An 18,084-nucleotide genomic window follows, 5' to 3' on the forward strand; every position below is an offset into this window, starting at 1 on the left:
TATACACGGGAAAGATGCTACAATAAACTGTCGTGACACCCATATTCCTCTCTCTTTTAAAAATTCAAAAGAGCTAGTCTCTGAGCGTCTGCTGAGGACTGGAGACTGGGTAAGAGCAGCGATGGAGGGTTAGAGAGGGGAAGGAAAGTTCCCCAGTGGCCTTGTAGAAACAGCTCCCCAAATCCAAGATGGTGCAGAGCTGAGCAGATCTCCTCTGGCCCCAGATGCGAGGGACCCAAGATATAAGAGAACAGGATGCTTGAGGCAGGGGGAGGTGTGGAAGCTGGGGCAATGGGACAGCACTCCTCCTCCCCCCCAAACCCTGTGCTCCCTACACAGATTTAAAACTCATACTCCTAAGAAGCGTTCAGACTGAGCCCGCATCAGAAAGATCCCTCTCTTCCAAGTGTCCTGAGATCACCTGCTCTGTCTTGCAAACTTTCCAGAACAGGGTGGCCAGAGAAACATTTTTTTCCTGACTCAGCGAGATCTGCCTTATCAAGACTCCAGTCCTACGGAGAAAGCTCATGGAGCCTGGAACACCAAGAGCCAAGCTTTGGAGGGCAGGCGGACTCTGTCCAGATCTCTAGGGCCCTGCCCCAGCCTCACCACCATGGCACGTGGTTTCACAGTAGGCATTGACCCTCTGGGTCTAGGAGAACTCAGCTCTGGCTCCCTGAGCTCCCTCTCCTCCCGAGGCCACCTGGGTGGAGACTCGGGCTCCACAGCAACACGATACCTGCTGAGGAAGCAGCAGCGCCTGCTGAATGGGCCCTCCCGAGCAATTCGAGCCTCCTCACCCATGGGCCGCGTCATCCTCATCAACTCCCCTATCGAAGGTGGGTGTGGGGCCCAGGAGAGGCTTGGATGGGAGTAACTTGCAGAGCCAGCATGGTTAGGGGAATTCAAGAGCCGGGAGGCTTAAGGAACAGGATCATCTTTCATCTATCCTTGTGTAGCCCAAAGCCACTATTTTAAGGCGTCGGGCTGTAGAAAGAGCAGAGGTGGGAGATGGAACCATAGTCTAAGGAAAAGGCTTACGGGAGCCCCTGGGATTCACACAGCGGCATGCTCAATCAGGCCCTCCATCTCTTGAACTCGGTCTTTCTCCTGACCCATCTGTGTGCATCTTAGGGAGTGAAGCAGGATGGAGAGATCACCCATCAAACAGTCAGCTGCGTGTGACCAGTGGGGAACTGTAGAGCATCAGTGCTCAGGCTTCAGAGTGTGGGGGAGGGGCCCAAACACAGCAGCAAATGTCCACGAAAAGGCGGGGGTCGGGGGCTGGGAGTGGAGCTAGTAATGAGAGGCTGAGGCAGGGAGTGAGAGTCCCCGAACTGGGAGAGAAGGACTGGATGGCTGTCTTGTAGGGGACCTAGAGAGATAAAGCTCAGTTTTCACCTCACAGAAACATGAAGCATAGTCAACCTTCAAGGAACAAGAACAGCTGGTGGGGGGCGGGGGTTGCAGCTATAGCCCCACAAAAGTCAGACGTGAACAGCGGGAAGCATGATGAGGCAGGTGCTTAGACTACAGTGACAGATGTGAGGCGACCAAGAGCCTGTGAGCAAGACAGAGCCTTGAATGCCAGGAGGGGGGCGAGGCCCTGTGGGACTGGCTCTCTGTGGACAGGACCGATCGATCTCTATCTCCAACCCCTCTCCTCTTTCTGAGGCAGCACGGTTCCTCTGGCTGGATCCCAGACTGGACTTTTCAGGTCTGGTGTTTCTTCTGATGCAACTACAAGTCTCTGTTCCCCTCCAAAGGCAGCTGCCCAGGATATGGTTGGCACGATCACTTCCATTACTGCCAATGACCACTATAGGCCCCACCCTTGGGCGAGCATCAAGTCACTGTTGAGGTCATCAATGCCATTCTGACCAAGAAGCAGAGACCCCCAGAGGAGCTAGAAAACAGGAAAGATGATCCTTTCTTTCTTTCTTTCTTTCTTTCTTTCTTTCTTTCCCTTTCTCTCTCACTCCTTCCTTCTTTCTTTCTTTCCCTTTCTCTCTCACTCCTTCCTTCTTTCCTTCATTCCCTTTTTCCTTTCTTTCTTTCTTTCTTTCTTTCTTTCCCTTTCTCTCTCACTCCTTCCTTCTTTCCTTCATTCCCTTTTTCCTTCCTTTCTTCCTTCCTTCGTTTTTGTTTGGTTTTGGTTTGTTCGAGACAAGTTTGTCCTAGAACTTGATCTGTAGACCAAGCTGGCTTTGAGCTCAGAGATTCTCCAGCCTCTGCTTTGAGTGCTGGGGATTAAAGGCATGTTGCCACCACTGCCCGCCTGGCGTGACCCTTTCTAACCACCTGCCTGGCGTGACCCTTTCTAACCACCCGCCTGGCACGGCCCTTTCTAACCACCCGCCTGGCGTGACCCTTTCTAACCACCCGCCTGGCACGACCCTTTCTAACCACCCGCCTGGCGTGACCCTTTCTAACCACCCCTTTCTCCTCTCCTAGTTTGTTCATTTAATTTTTTGTCATTCGTTGACTCATCTGTTCATTTATCCAAAAATCCCTGTCAGATGCTATGCACGGTGCAAGAACTAGGGATGTATTGGTGGGAAAGAAGTGCAAAGGCCCATGATGAGGCTTGCAGACTTCCAAACAACAGTAAGCAACACACAAACAGTAAGACACAAGATAGAACAATTCTGAAGGAAAAATCATGGTGACTGGTAGACATGAGAATGTTCCTAGAACTTGCAAGCCAGACTCAGGCCAGAAATGCCCAAGAAGACATCTAGAGTATAGACTTTTGGGGGTGTGTGTGTCTGGTGAGACGATTCAGTATGAAAGGCATCTGCTGCTAAACCTGATGACCTGAGAGTCCAGGCCCCATGCTGCAGGAAAGAACTGACTCTTGAAAGTTGTCCTCTGACCTCCATACATGTCCCATGACATACACATAGGCAGATATATGCACATACTAAATAAATAAGTAAACACATGTAACTTTTTTAGAAGATTGATTGGGAGGGGGATGGAGAGGTGGCTCAGCAGTTAAAAAGTACTGGATGCTCTTCCAGAGGTCCTGAGTTCATTTCCCAGCATCCACATGGTGCCTTCTAACCATCCACATAGGATCCATTCTTCTCTCTGTGTGCATGCAGAGGACTCATATACATAAAAGACATACTTTTTTGGGACAATGTTTCTTTGTTTATCCCTGGCTGTCCTGGGACTCACAGTGATAGACCAAGCTGGCCTTGAGCTCAGAGATCCACTTGCCTCTGCCTCCCGAGTGCTGGGGATAAAGGTGTGTGCCATCATGTCTGGATTTTCTTATTTTATTTTATTGGCATCCAGGATATAAGCTGTGGTGTGTGTGGTTTGGCTATTTTAGCTTGCTTTTTTTCTTTAACCTTTGTTGTTTCTTTTAAAGATAAACTCTCAAGATAGAGTACTGGCTGGTCCAGAACTTGCTATATAGGCCAAACCAGCCTCAAGGTGTGGCAACCTTGCCTTAGTGCCTTAGCTCCTGAGTGTTGAGATTACCCACCCAGGCGCTACACCTGACTTGTTTCCTTTGCCACAATGTTTCACTGACCTTGAATTCTCCACCCACAGTCTTCTAGGTGATAAGATTTAATGTCTGGGCTACTGTACCTAGCTCTCACATTTAAAACAAAAACCCAAAACAATCAAACATTATAGCCAGAGGAGGTGGTGCCTACTCACAATCCCTGCACTTGCAATGGTCTCTTCAAGGTCAACATGGTTTACAGCATAATAAATTCTGCTCAGCAGAGCAGAGTGAGGGCCTAACACACTAGGCCCCAAGTTCCTCACCCTCAGGAGTCTTCCCGGGAGCCCTTTAGGATTCTCGTTTTAACAAGTTTCCAGTGACGTTGTGTCTGCTGTTGGTACCATGCCCTGGGCCAAGCTTCTCGGAGAAAGTTATGCCCAAGATGAGAGGAGATGGGCTAAGGAGCAAGCCCTTGCCACTCCCGGAAACAAAGCCAAAGTGAGAACATTACAGGAGAGGACATTTTCTAGTCACACACACACACACACACACACACACACACACACACACACACACAGGTCAGAATGTCTGAAGGCGACTGAAGGAGGAAAAAGCCTCCAGAGGTGACTGAGGAAGACACGGAAGACCATACAGGGAGGGATACAGGACCAAGGCTAGCCTAGAGTTCCCTAAAGCAGACAGGAACGCCTGATAAAGTTCACGCAATTCCTGGATACCGATGGAAACCAGAAGATTGTTAGAGAGCTGCGGGGAGAGCCAGTGCCTAGTCAGGTCAGATGAGGGAGAGACGATTCCATCCTGGTAGAATCCATATCCCTATTCTCAAAGCTCAGATGCGACAGGGCATGGTAGCCCACACCTTTAGTCCCAGCACCTGGGAGGCAGACTCTGAATTTGAGGTCAGCCTGCTCTACAGAGTGAGTTCCAGAACAACATATTGAGACGTTGTCACACACACCCCTAAAACTAAAACAAACAAAAGCTCAGATGTGACATCCCAATGTCCCAGGGCATAGGGGTCTGTCCCCAAGGAGGAACTGTGAAGGAAGTGGGCTGAAGGCAGAAATCTAAACGCTTTTTAGCTGAGATGTGATGGGGCCTGAGAACTGTATGATGACAACTGGGTTGGAAGCCCCAGGGTCCCTGTCTCTGTCCTGTACCACCCCTGTCCAGGCTGTCCTAGGGGATTTCAGCCCCATCTGCCCTGATGACACATTGTAACCTGATAGACCAAATTGAAGTGAGTGTGTGTGTGTGTGTGTATGTGTGTCCGTCCTTGCGTGTATTTTCTCCCTTTCAAACACCTCTGGAGTAAACCTTGCCTGAAGGAAAAATAAATTTCCCCCTCTTGTGTGGGACCAGCTTGCCTAGCTCTCTTGTTAATTTTCAGAGAGCAGGTGCCTCTCAGGCTCACACATAACCTCTCTTTTCACTGCCCAAATCTCTCCCCTTTCATTTCTCTAATGCACCAGCTGCCCTGCTTCTTCCCTGGCCCCTGCTATGAACTCTCAGGACACACTACAGCGTGCTGAATTAGAGGTTCTGTCCTCGGGTAGCCAGGTAGTTCCTACCGCTCTACCCCTAGAATCAGAACCTCTGGGGTGGAAGAGGCTTCGGCGGTTCTATCATTAGATCCTGGTCAAGAATTTAGATCCTGGTCAAGAATTTATCAAGTTTCAATTCTCATGCCTCCAGACAGGAAGCCCACCATCTGTCCCAGCACAAAAGAAAATCTGTCTCTGTGTAACTCCCCTGTGCTCGCTTGGTTCTGCCCTTAACTTACAGAGTATCTGATGCCGTCTGTGGAAGCTCATTTGGTTGCAAACCAAGAGCCCAGACTCCCCACAATGGAATCTTGAATCTTCCTTTTTGCCATCTGCCACTCAGAAGGGCAGGTTTTCAGAGATTGCACATAAGAGTTCAGAAAACATCAGACTCACACAGACACACACACAGAGACACACACACAGTGGGGGAGGAAGGCAGAGCATGGAATCTAATCAGGCCGTTGTCGCTTGTTCCCACACTGTCCACCAGTGGCCTATGGTTTCAGAATTGCCCAGAGGGAACCATCTGCATTTAGGACCCTGAGTATCATGCCGGCAGCCCCGCACAGCAGCCTAGCCTTTGCAGATACCAAGCTGGGGACCCCAGAGGCTCGGTGGCCAAAACTAACATGGAGGTCATTCCTGTGTGGTTATCCTCACAGCCAACAGTGATGAAAGTGACATCATCCACGCAGTTCGTGTGGAGAAGAGCCCTTCAGGGAGGCTGGGTTTCAGCGTGAGAGGTGGCTCCGAGCATGGTTTGGGCATCTTCGTCAGCAAGGTGGAGGAGGGGAGCAGCGCAGGTGAGCAGGGGACGCCTTAGGGCGAGCATGACGCGGGATATGCCTCCCTCTCTAGTGGGGAGCAGAAGCTAGGTGTACAAGGATAGGAATCACCTCTGCTCAGAGGGCGGGGACTGATGGGAGGTAGAGCCCATTCTTGCTGAGTGGATTAGGGGACAGAGCCTAGTACGCAGCCGTTGTTGACCATGCGCAGCCCACTTTGAAGATTCACCCTTCCCTGCTCCTGCACAGAGAGGGCTGGCCTGTGTGTGGGAGACAAGATCACGGAGGTGAACGGGCTGAGTCTAGAGAGCACCACGATGGGTAGTGCTGTGCGCCTGCTGACCAGTAGCAGCTGCCTGCACATGATGGTGCGGCGCATGGGCCGTGTGCCCGGCATCAAGTTCTCCAAGGAGAAGACCACATGGTGAGTAGCACCTGGCCTAGCCCAGACTCCCTGCCCGGTGTCTTCCCTGCCCGGGCCCAGTGACTCTGGGGGACTGAACCACCTACCTCTCTGGGCATCCATCTCCCCAGGGGGCTTTGTAAGGAATAGAGATGGGGTGCTGTGACTCAGGCAGGCGCAGAGGCCTTGGGTTTCATCCAGAGCATCTAAAGCAAAACAGACAAGGGAAATGGGCCTCCACATGTTGTGGCAGCTCAGTAGAGACAGGTGATGGGGTGGTTCGGATCGTTTCATATGTTTGATGAAACCTACATTCTGCTGAAGATTCTGAGCCAGGAGAAGACCGCCCCCACCCCCCGACCCTTCACACAAAGGAATCATCACCCTTTTCCCGATTAGTCGCCAGGGTTTTTAGACGGGGTGTTCCTGGAGGCGAAGGGATCAGGGCGTCTTGTGCTGTGGCAGGGTGGATGTAGTGAACCGGCGGCTGGTGGTAGAGAAATGCAGTTCAACGCCATCGGACCGCAGCTCAGAAGACAGTGTGCGCCGCATCGTCCATCTCTATACAACCTCCGACGACTTCTGCCTAGGTTTCAACATCCGAGGGGGCAAGGAGTTTGGCCTGGGCATCTATGTGTCCAAGTGAGTGTTGGGGTAAAATGGGAAAACCGGGTATCGGGCTGGGGGGCGGGGGGCAGGGCTGGAAGTGGAGTTGGGGGATGGGTCAACACATGAGGTTTGACCGACTAAGGTCGGAGTGAAGGTCCCTTCAGGAGAGGGCCTGGGGAGAGGGTGTTGTCAACAGGAAAGGGCCAAGGAATGAAGGTGGGCACTGCCAAAGCCAAGGGAAGGGGTCTGGGTGACGGGAGGGAAACACAGGTCAGGGGCTTATCAACCAACACCTGTCTGTCCCCAGAGTGGACCACGGTGGGCTGGCTGAGGAGAATGGCATCAAAGTGGGGGACCAGGTCCTGGCGGCCAACGGTGTCAGGTTCGATGACATCAGCCACAGCCAGGCCGTGGAGGTGCTGAAGGGCCAAACGCACATCATGTTGACCATCAAGGTGCGCCAGACCATGTGGGAGCAAGGGGGAGGCCAGACTGGGGGAGGAACTTCTCAGAACACCAAGTTCTTAGTCAGGCTCCTTCTTCAGCCACCAGCTCGGCACTCAAGAGAGAGCAGCAGCTCTTTTCACACCCACTTGGCAAAAGAGGGAACTGAGGCTCAAAGAGGCCCAGTCAGTGGCTCAGCTGCTCAGCAGCCTGGCCTGGCTCCGGTCTGGCTTCCCCTATTTCCAGCACAGTAGCTCTTCCTCAGCGTGGGGGAAGGCCTCAAGGCGAAGGGCTACTGTCCAGGCTAGGAGCTAGAGCTCTGTGCCAGACCGGGGTTGTGGGGATCTCTGGGGCACAGGCCAAAAGAGACGGGGCTACGGCAGAGGCTGGGTTGCCTGGGAGGTGGTTGCTTTCTTTATTCACGTGGTGGTCACGCCTACTTTAAAGATCAGGTCTTTGTGTACTCTTCCTGTCCAGGTCCATGCGACTCCCGGCTCTACCGGGCTCTTTCCCTGCCTTGTCCCTCAGCTTCGCTGAGCTCTTCTGTGGCCCCTCCCTACTCCACTAGTGCCTCCATTTTGCCATCTTTCTCACATCGTCCTCCCTTCTCTAATTAGCAGCAGCATTCTCAACTCCAGCTCTTCCCCAATTCATTTGTTAACTCTGTCCCTTGTGTGTGAGAGTGTGCGCACACGCATGTGTTGTTCTTGTTTTTGTAGATTCTCCTGTGTAGCCCAGGCTAGGTTTTCCTATGTAGCCGTGGCTGGCCTCAAACTCTAGATCCCCCTGCCTCAAGTACTCACACACTAGAATTCTAGGTGCGAGCCACCTGACTGTCCAACAGTGTTTTTTGAGGTCCCTGTGAGTCCAGGTGCTGGGATGCACAGAGATTAGCATAGACCAACAAGGCCTCCCCGCTTCTGGGAGACAGTAACCATCAGATTTTGACAAATGCTGTGAGGAAATCAGCAAGAGAGGGGGAAACTGAGGCAGGGCCTTCAAGGCAAGAGGAGCAGTGACAGTCAAAGAGGGACCAAGCTGGTCATGTGACAAGCTTTAGAGCAAAGGCCTGAGCTACAAAGGAAATTAGCATGTTTAGGAAGTAAGCCTGCTGGACCCAGAGGAGGGGAAAGGAGCTGCAAAGTATTGCCCTGCCCTGCCCTGCCCCGCCCCATTCCCCACCTAGTCCTCACCTGCTCCTCCCACGCCCGCCATGTCTTCTTCAGGAGACCGGCCGGTACCCTGCCTACAAAGAGATGGTTTCTGAGTATTGCTGGCTGGATAGATGTAAGTCTGCAGAGATGGAAGGGAAGGGCTGAGGCCCATCGGCAGGGCGGGGCTTGCTGGGCGAGGTGGGGGAGTATCAGGATGCCCCAGGACCTTCTCACAGCCAGAGATGCTTATAAGCTCTCCCTTGCAGTGAGCAGTGGGGTACTGCAGCAGCTGGCGCCAGCCTCCGAGAGCAGCTCCAGCGTCTCCTCCTATGCCTCCAGCGCCCCCTGCAGCTCGGGCTCCCTGCCCTCTGACCGCAAGGATGTCTGCCTGGGGGCAGAGGAGCCCACTGGCCATGGCCCAGGCTGGGGGCGGGCAGACACAGCCATGCAGACTGAGCCTGATGTGGGCGGCCGTGTGGAAACTTGGTGCAGCGTGAGGCCAACCGTCATCCTCAGGGACACGGCCATCCGCTCTGATGGTCCCCCATCTACCCGACACCTTGATTGTGCACTTTCCGAGTCCCCCAAGACTGCTCTGCTTCTGGCCCTCAGCCGCCCCAGGCCTCCCATCACACGATCTCAGAGCCACCTGACACTGTGGGGTATGTTGTGTGTGTGTGTGTGTGTGTGTGTGTGTGTGTGTATGTGTGTCTGTGTCGGGGGGAGGGGCGGAGGGAGGGAGGTAGGGGTACGTGTGCCACTTTTCCCACAGGTTCTAGTCCAAACAAACCTGTCTCACACTCCAGGGAGCAATCCCAAATCTGCCTTTGTCCCAAGTCCAGCCCCAGAACATTCCCTGTTCTAGACTTCACTTCATACATGGCCAGGTCCCAAACTGATAAGCTCTGGGCCCCAAACCAGCCCTAACTGCAGTTTCTCCAGCTTGGGATGTCCAGGCCTGTTTAGTTACAGATACATATGAGTCTCCATACATCCCTGGAACTGTGTGGTTGGGGAGAGGTGGAAGGCAGGAAGAAGACCCCCACCCTACCTCCTTTCCCTTCTGCCTCCTTTCCTTCTCTCTGCCCTTTCCATGCCCCGCCCCCTCCTCTTCTGCCCACCCTCCAGCCCGCCCTCCAGCCTGCCCGGGGGCTCCCTCATATCTACAGAAGAGAAGAAGCAGCGGAAGAAGGAGAAGTCAGGCTCCTCTGGGGAGAAGGGGGCCTTGCAGCGCTCCAAGACAGTGATGAACCTCTTCTTCAAGGGGGGGCGGCAGGGGCGGCCAGCAGGGGAAGGGCACAGAGAGGCCTGGACACTGGACAGCAGAAGCCCCACCAAAGTCCGCCCTCGCCTGGACCTGGAGAAAGGTAGGTGCTGGGATCCATCTGGCAGTTCCAGGCTGAAATCCCACCCTGCCCCGCCTCTCACAGGGACTGAAAGCCACTTCGTTAGGCATATGGCGACGACCAAGTGAAATGGAGTATAAGTTAACACTTTGTCAGCTCCTAGATGGTGCTCTGAAAATGGGGTGGCCACTGTCACACTGTTGGATTCCATCTCTGAAATGCAAAGTGACAGGCTTGAGGCACAGCAAGAAGTGATTGAGCTCAGCTTGGGGTCATGTGGTCTTGGCGGTGGTGGCAGTGGAAGGCCCCCTTGACAGGATGCTGGTCTCACATCCTCCATACAGAGCTCCACGGGCCCTGTGCAGTTCTAGAATTATCCCTGAGGAAAGCTACTTCTTCATCAGGGCTCAGATGATAGAGACATGCATGTACACACACACACACACACACTCATACAAACATCACACACACACACACACACCACACCCAAACACATACACACATCACACACATATCACATACACACATCACATCACACACTCATACTCACACACTCACATACATAAACTCATACACATATGACACACACCACACCCAAACACACTCACACACACCACACAAACACACTCACACATACCACACCACACACATACCACACCATATACATATCACACACACACACATGCCACACCACACACATGTACCACACACACCACACATCTATCACATATCACACATACATCACACATCACATCCCCCCTCTCTATTACACTCACACACATACACACACACACACACACACACACTATACCCGCACCCCCATGTCATAATAATTGAATCTGAGGACCTCAAGACCCAGCCCCAGGTATCATTTCCTAAGCATTTTCACAAGAAGCCTGTCAACCCTGCTGAGGCTAGAATCCAGAGTCAACATGGACGCCTTAATACTATTGCATGGGACAGAAACTCAAGTCCAGCTAGCTTGTCTCTAGGCTCAGCAACACACTGTTCCTGTCTGAGGGCAGGAACAACACCAGCGGACATATCTGCTCAAGCCTGTGCCTTTGCTGTAGAAGGCTGTGCCAACTTAGAGATGCAATGGCCACAGTCCCTTAGCAACCCTGGGGGCAGAGAGGGGTTTTGTTGTTGTTAGGGGCTTTTTTGTTTGTTTGTTTTAGTGTTTGTTTTTGAGACAAAAAAAAAATCTCATTTTGTTTGAGACGGCATCTCAAACGTTTGTTTGGTCTCAGATGTGCCTCTGTCTCCCGAGTGCTGGGATTAAAGGCATAAGCTACCCTACCTGGTCTAAAGGAATATTTTTAAACACTTCAGCTGAAGGGGTCTGCCGGGCCCTCTTGGGTCTCTCATGCTGAGCAAACCACTGTGATGTAAGGGAAAGGCAAGGCAGGAGTCCGACACGGTAGACAGGTGATTTCGCAGCTCACCCTGGGCCACACGCCCAGTCAGAATGCGTGTGCTAAGAATGGAGGGGCTCACCCAGGAGACAGACAGGGAGTGAACGTCAGGTAGGTGGAAGCAAGCGGGAGGATGGGACATCTTATGTTGTGATGCCTCAGAGTTGAGTGGCCCGGAGGCCTCAGGGGATGGGCCAGTGGGGGAGACGGCTCTCCAGTCAGGGGAACCCCTTTCCTCAGCTGCTTTCTCCTCTCTTAGTCTCTCAGATGCTGGTTTCTTGTGGTTCTCAGCCCACTTCTCTGGCCAGTGTGCTCTTCTTCCAAGGGCTCGCTTTCCCTCTCTGTTTCTTGAAGGTAGGCAGCACTAAGCAGTCCTCAGGGTTCTTCCCCTCATTCATTTCCAAATGAACTCCACAAGCAGTGCTCATCCTGCCTCCTCTTCCACAGCCTCCGCTGACTCCCCATTGCCTGCGAGATCAGCCCCTAGCTGGGTGTGATCTTGAAGGCCCTTGGTGGCTCTCATCCCTACCCTGACGACTTCTAACTGGAACCCTTGGTCCTGCTGAACTGGACCTCTTTCTTCCTTACAGCAGGGAGCGTGGGGCCTGTGCAGAAGTTTGTCACCTGGAGACTAAGACGAGGTAAATCCAGTATCCCAAGGGCCCCACAGGAAAGCAGCCGATGGGGGTTACGGCCTGAGACCAGCTTAGCGGCTCTGAACAGCGCTCATTTAGAGCTGAGCCTGAGGAGTCCGACAGGGAACTTGGCTAGCTTACTGGAAAGTATAAGGAGGACAGAGAACAGGACTTCTTGGGGTCCCCACAGGGATCTGGGATGAGGGAGCTTGTCTGTACTCCAAATGGGGGGATTCAGTTGACAGTGACAGACGCTGGAGTTGCCTCTCCCTTGACGACAGTTTGTTAGGAAGGCCATGTTTGGGAACCGGGGCCTGGTGGGATTCTGCCCAGCATGCTCAGTCTCTCGGCTGGCTTCTTTGGAGCCTCGCCCCCCCCCCAAGAGAAACTCTACCTTACCTTACTAGCTCTTGCCACCTTCACACATCCTCTCGCCCCTGCCCTACAGACCGGGAGAGGGGCCGGGCTCTGCTCTCCGCCAGGTCTGGAAGCCCCTCTGGCCAGGCGCCCAATGTGGATGAGCAGGTGCAGGCCTGGGAAAGTCGACGGCCCCTCATTCAGGACCTGGCCCGGAGGCTGCTGACAGACGACGAGGTCCTGGCAGTCACGCGACACTGCTCCCGGGTAAGTCTCTGCCCAAGGCCTGGTCCTCATTTGAGGCTACTGTCCATTGACCAGTACCTGAGTTTGTGGCTGGGAGGACAGAGGTCAGTAAGCTTCCAGGCAGGAAGGAGAGGGAGACCCTTATACAGAGCCCGGTGAAGACAGATGTGGGTAACCCAGGAGATCTGGGAAGGCCTCTCAGAGGTGACATTTAAGTTGAGGAAGAGGAAATCAGGTGATAAACAGGGGGAGAAAATCCTTGTAAGCAAATGATTGAGCCTCTGTGCTTGGGGGAGCCAGCAGACATGACTTTCTACCAAGGGCCAGTTCCTGTTTCCCAAGTCAGGTAGCCATTGCTCCCATCTCAGCCATCTCCAATGCCCACACTATTCTCTCTCCTTTCTCTTTGACCAGCACCAGAGGGAGTCAGTTTTGGAGGGCTTCCTGGAGCCTAAGTGCTGAGGAGGCCAAGGGGCACTGCTCACCCCTCCAGGAGAACTGTGAAGTCCTTTACTATCATTTTTCCCCCGGGACCCCAAGGGTCCTGGGGCGGGTTCCCTGGAGGGCGTATGCATCCGTGTACACTGTAGGCAAGTTGGGCATTTTCAGAAAGCCACTTGTTCCTACCTTAATCTGGCTCGTGATGGGACTGTGTGATGTGTACACTGTCATGTCTGTGAGGTGTTGTGTTGACATGCCCACATGCATGTACCTGTGCATAGCATGCACGTCTGCGCCCATATACGATGTAGCATATCACGCAAAGGCTAAGATGGGGTCATCCACACATTCTCTTTTCCAAGGTCTGGTTTTCAACAGAAATGTAGACATAGGGTCCTGCTAAGCTTGGGCTCTGTCATTCTCAGTTCTGAACTTTAAGTGAGCTGTGTGCTCCAGCTCTGGTGAGCCTGCAACTCTGAGATATGGCCACTAGGAGGGGCTCTGTGTCTGTATCTTTGACCAGCTCCTTTTCCATACCCTCCTCCTTTCCCCAGCCTTCTTCAAACCGGGACTTCTTTTCACTGTGGTTCTATTTACCCTGTAGGCTGAACCTGCTGTCCACTGCCAACCCAATGTCCCGCCCCACACCCTCTGAAACGGAGCTGGGGCCTGAGAGAGGCAAAGTTCCCTAGCGATTATGACCTGATCATGATTAGGATCTGATCAGGGCCATGCCCTGAGCTCTCTCTCCCCTGAGCCATCCTTCCACACTCCTCAGGTCAGGAATTTAAATACCTCTCTTAGTGATTTACACTTCCCTTATAAGGCAGAACAGAGTGCTTTTCCCACATTCTAGGCCTTCCTGATGCGACACCCCAATCTGCCATCCCCAGCTTTTCTGGGATCTTCCAGGGCTATCACATAGTTGATGTAAATTTTGAGCCGCACAGCATTTGGGGTGCTAGTCACGTGTTCTCAGCCTGCCTGTACAGCCCTGCAGGAGGGTTTCCCTGGGGCCTCAATGCCACATGAAACCTTTGTTTACTCGCTCTCCTGCCCGCCCCCCAGAACACTTTCCTCCCCAGCTTCTGTGCTGGTCCTTGCGTCCACTCCGGAAGAGTTAGTGGAGTGGTCTCTACTTCCGAGGCACCCGTTATGACCCTTTACCCTTCTCAGAAGCTTGCAATGTCCCATTGCAGTGGCTTACGGTTGACTGTCGCATGAGGCCATCTGCCGTTGTTTCCACCAGAGTCCCCGAGGCTCTGGGAGAGGGACTTATTGTGCTTCTTTTGCCACCCAGGGTCTAACAGTAGAGGCTGAATTTGTGTTTGTGGACTTGAGACACATGCACATATATGGCAGCGTATTGTTGATGTGAGTCCCTGTAATCATCTGCGTAGGTTGGGGGCACACACACACTTTTTCATTTATTCCTAAATATTTATTGATGATTCATTCTAACGACCAGAGTGCCAGCTATTTCTGTGTCTATGTCCATACGTGGTAACTATCCGAGGAGCTCTCTGAAGTCGGCTCCCTTTCACCACCAGGGGGCGGTGTGCTGCTCAAGTCATTTGGCTCTCAGTATTCAGTTTTCTAGAATCCATGGGGTGTGGCATCCAAGCCGGTGACATCCTGGCCGTACCAGGCAGAAGGGTTCTGACTAGAGAGGCTGTAGAGTCATCCATCTGCCAAGGTCCCCATTCTAGCCCAGAACAAAGGATGGGAACAGCCAGGCCCACAGCCTAGTGTTGGGCTTGCATTTCCTCTGCCTGGGCAAAGTCGTCGGGGTGGGGGGTGGGGGGTGGGGAAGTCTCGCTCCTGAACATTCTTTTCCTGCACTAGGTAGATGCTTGGGTTTCTGCTTCCCCCCACATATCTTTATCTGTGTGGCTTTGAGCAAATTCTCCGAGCTTCAGTTCCTCGGTCTGTAAAACAAGAATCATCTCAGAGTAGCTGCTAAGTGAGAGAGAGTGTGTGTAAAAGGCTTAGAGTTGCCTGTTCAGCTGCCATTATTGATGTTGGTACTTGTTGCAGATCTGCTGATCATTCCAGGCATCCACAAGGTCATTGACACACCAACTTGTGCACCTTAGGCAGGGCGAACCTATTTTAGAGTGCAGATGGCTGGATGGGCCCCAGGGACCCTGTGTGCCCTGGTGTCTCCCCACACCCAGCCCTAGCGTTGCTGCTGCTGTCTGACCTGCGACGTCTCTACATGCAGTATGTCCATGAGGGTGGTGTGGAGGACCTGGTGCGCCCCCTGCTGGCCATCCTCGACAGGCCTGCGAAGCTGCTGTTGCTGAGGGACATCAGGTTGGAAGAGGCTTGAGCAGGGTGGGGTGGGGTGGGGGCGGGGCAAGAAGCCCCAGTGACCTTAGGGCTGAAGTTTTTTCATGACCGCACCCGCTAGAACTAAGCCCTGCTTACCCCACATCCCTGCCTTCCCCCAGGAGCGTGGTGGCCCCCACAGACCTTGGCCGCTTCGATAGCATGGTGATGCCTGTAGAACTGGAGGCTTTTGAGGCTCTTAAAAGCAGGGCAGGTCAGCAGTGTGTGGGGGTGGGGAAAGGGGGATGGGGGAGGGGAATGGGGGACGGGGGAGGTGGAGCTCCAGTCGGGGGTGGGGTGGGAGTGGAGAGGGGCAGAGGTTGTTGGGGTCATTGGCAGAGCTATCTGGGAGCCCCCCAGGGGTGTCTGACCTCTGACCTGCTCTCTTCTCCAACCAGTCGGGCCTTCTGCTTTGAGACCTACCAGGCAAGACACGCCACCCAAGCGTCACCTCATCACCCCTGTGCCTGGTCAGTCAGAGTCCTATAACCTGGGGAAAGGGGACAAGCCTGGGGACATTGGAACAGGGAGAACAGGCCTTCCATCCTGCCTCCAAGCAGGATCACTGTAGTCAGGAAGGAAAGCGCTGGCCTCCAGGCCATTGCTTATTCACGCATGCCTGTACGGGACATTTTAACACTCCATGTTTTTAAATCTGGTCTCTTGGCTCTGCCAAAGTAGAACTATGTTACATACAAAATACTATTAATAATAAGTCCTGTTTGTCCACCTGACCCAGTGCCCCTTTACCATGGGGCACCTAACAATAGACCTGAGCAAATCTAGGCCTTGTTGGCACACACTCAAGCATCCTACAGGCCACAGTGAGAACCAGGGTCTGGAGAGGTGTCCTGGGATGGACGGTCAAGAGCCCCATAGCCTTGACCATGTTTCCCAGATAGCCGTGGAGGCTTTTACTTGCTGCCAGTGAACAGCTGCTCAGAGGATGAAGATGGAGAGATAAGGGAGAGGCTAGGGGGCCTTCAGGTCTCCCTTGGTGCCTCTGAGCCTCATCACAAGGGAATTCCGCCTCTACAAGATGTGCCTGTCGATGCCTTTTCGTCGCGCCGAGGTGCATGCGCACCTCCTCCCCAGCCACCTCCTGTGGCTCCCCGGCCTCCCAGGCCTAACTGGCTACTGACAGAAGCCCCAAGCAGAGAGGACACTCAGCAGAACCAGAGCCAGACCCCAGTCCAAAGCTGCAGTCGCAGCCGCAGCCGCAGCCGCAGCCGCAGCCGAGGTCGAGGCAAGTCCCCAGGGCGCAGGCGCTCCCCTTCCCCGGCACCCATCACCACTGCCGCCACAGCCAATGGGCGTTACCACAGGCCTCGGAAAGCAAGGCCCCTGCTTCCACGACCTCTGGATGGGCAGGTGGCCAAGGTGGAAGCCAGGCAAGGGCCCTTGGAGAATGGGAATGGTCGGATAGCTGAGGAAGCCTCCGGGAATGTCTGCACTGGAGAGCTGAGGACCGTTACACTCTCCAAGATGAAGCAGTCTTTGGGTGAGCTCTATTAAGCAGGGTAGACAGACTCCTTGGGTTTGAGGGAGGTTGGTGGGCCAGAAAAGGAATCTGAGTACTTAGGTATAATAGTTGGAGAATCTGTTTGAAGCTGAGACCAGAGAGAAGTCAGAGGTGCGAAGAAGGAAGGGCTGGATCTGGGACGGGCTTTTGGGCTCCTCCCTGGAGCTCAAGGTTTGGGGTAGGGCAGCCACTCAGTTTTGGATCTTTCTCAGGCATCAGCATCTCCGGGGGCATCGAGTCCAAGGTGCAGCCCATGGTGAAGATAGAGAAGATCTTTCCAGGCGGTGCGGCTTTCCTCTGCGGGGCTCTGCAGGTGGGTGATGTGCCCAGCCTCTCTGGGCCCAGGGCTGAAGTATGTAAGACAGTTCCACACTTCCAGCTGGGCATGTTCAGACCGGGACAAAGGTGGCTGGGGAGTATGGGGGTCAGGCCTGTAAGATGGGCAGTCCTAGAGAAGAATGTGTCCCCTCATGCTAGCCTTGGCCTGAGAATGGCCCATCCTGTTCCACCTCAAGTCCCAAGGGACAAAGGGCCATTGTCTGGGCCCCACCCTGCCCCCAACAGCTCCAGGAACAAAAGTCCTATTGTCCACTCCCAGCACCCAGATGGGGTAGGAGTGTCCTAGCTAGCAGAGGTGAAAGGCCGCTGCCTTCAGGTTGGGTGGTGGGTGGGAGTGACTCAGAACTGAATATTCCATCTCTCTGCCAGGCTGGCTTTGAGCTGGTGGCAGTGGATGGAGAAAGCCTGGAACAGGTAACCCACCAGCGAGCTGTGGACACCATCCGCAGGGCCTATCGAAACAAGGCCCGGGAGCCTATGGAACTTGTGGTGAGGGTCCCTGGGCCTGGCCTGCTGCCCCTGTGCTCTGACCATCGAGCTGGTAAGGACCAGAGCCTTGCTGCTGCTGACAGTTCCTCCACCCACGGACCCATTGGAGTTGCTCCAATTTCCACCCAGCTACCTCACACTGAGGCTGGGACACTCCAGAATGCTCTCAGCTCAGCCCTAAAGGTCCCTCAAAGTACCCCTAAACTCTCCGCTATCCTCAAGGATCCCCATGACCCTTCCTAGTGACCTCAAGTCCTCCTGCTGCCTCCAGGTTCCCTGCACTTCTGTCCTATCCGTTTGACCACTGAGAGCACCACCACCAGACTGGGGGCTCTGATCATCCCGGCTGTCGAAAGGGCTCTGGCCTTTCAAGATGAGCAGGATGTCTGAGACCAAGGGGCACAGTGGGCACCTGTGGCATGTGTTCCCTAATCCAGGCCTGCTTCCCAGTGAGGAGACAGAGGCTCAAGTCTGGAGCCTGTAACTGGTTTGAGGTTTTTCACAATGGACCAGGCCCACGATAATCTGAGGGGCTTA

The 18,084-nt window shown here is 53.8% G+C and overlaps 1 protein-coding gene across 1 annotated transcript; it reads left to right on the forward strand.

The window, feature by feature from the left end:
- The first annotated feature begins 613 nt into the window (after window positions 1–613).
- On the forward strand, window positions 614–17,969 carry Pdzd7 (PDZ domain containing 7). Its single transcript, XM_052172296.1, has 16 exons — window positions 614–839; window positions 5,694–5,834; window positions 6,066–6,240; window positions 6,685–6,861; window positions 7,136–7,283; window positions 8,499–8,559; window positions 8,693–9,088; window positions 9,596–9,793; window positions 11,778–11,828; window positions 12,271–12,446; window positions 15,091–15,182; window positions 15,320–15,411; window positions 15,596–15,667; window positions 16,096–16,698; window positions 16,932–17,032; window positions 17,428–17,969. Exons 1-16 carry the CDS (start codon window positions 614–616, stop codon window positions 17,788–17,790), a joined length of 3,072 nt encoding a protein of 1,023 aa, XP_052028256.1. The 3' UTR covers window positions 17,791–17,969.
- Window positions 17,970–18,084: the final 115 nt, after the last annotated feature.

Source organism: Apodemus sylvaticus, chromosome 1 (assembly GCF_947179515.1).
Source record: "Apodemus sylvaticus chromosome 1, mApoSyl1.1, whole genome shotgun sequence".
Lineage (NCBI taxonomy): Eukaryota > Metazoa > Chordata > Mammalia > Rodentia > Muridae > Apodemus > Apodemus sylvaticus.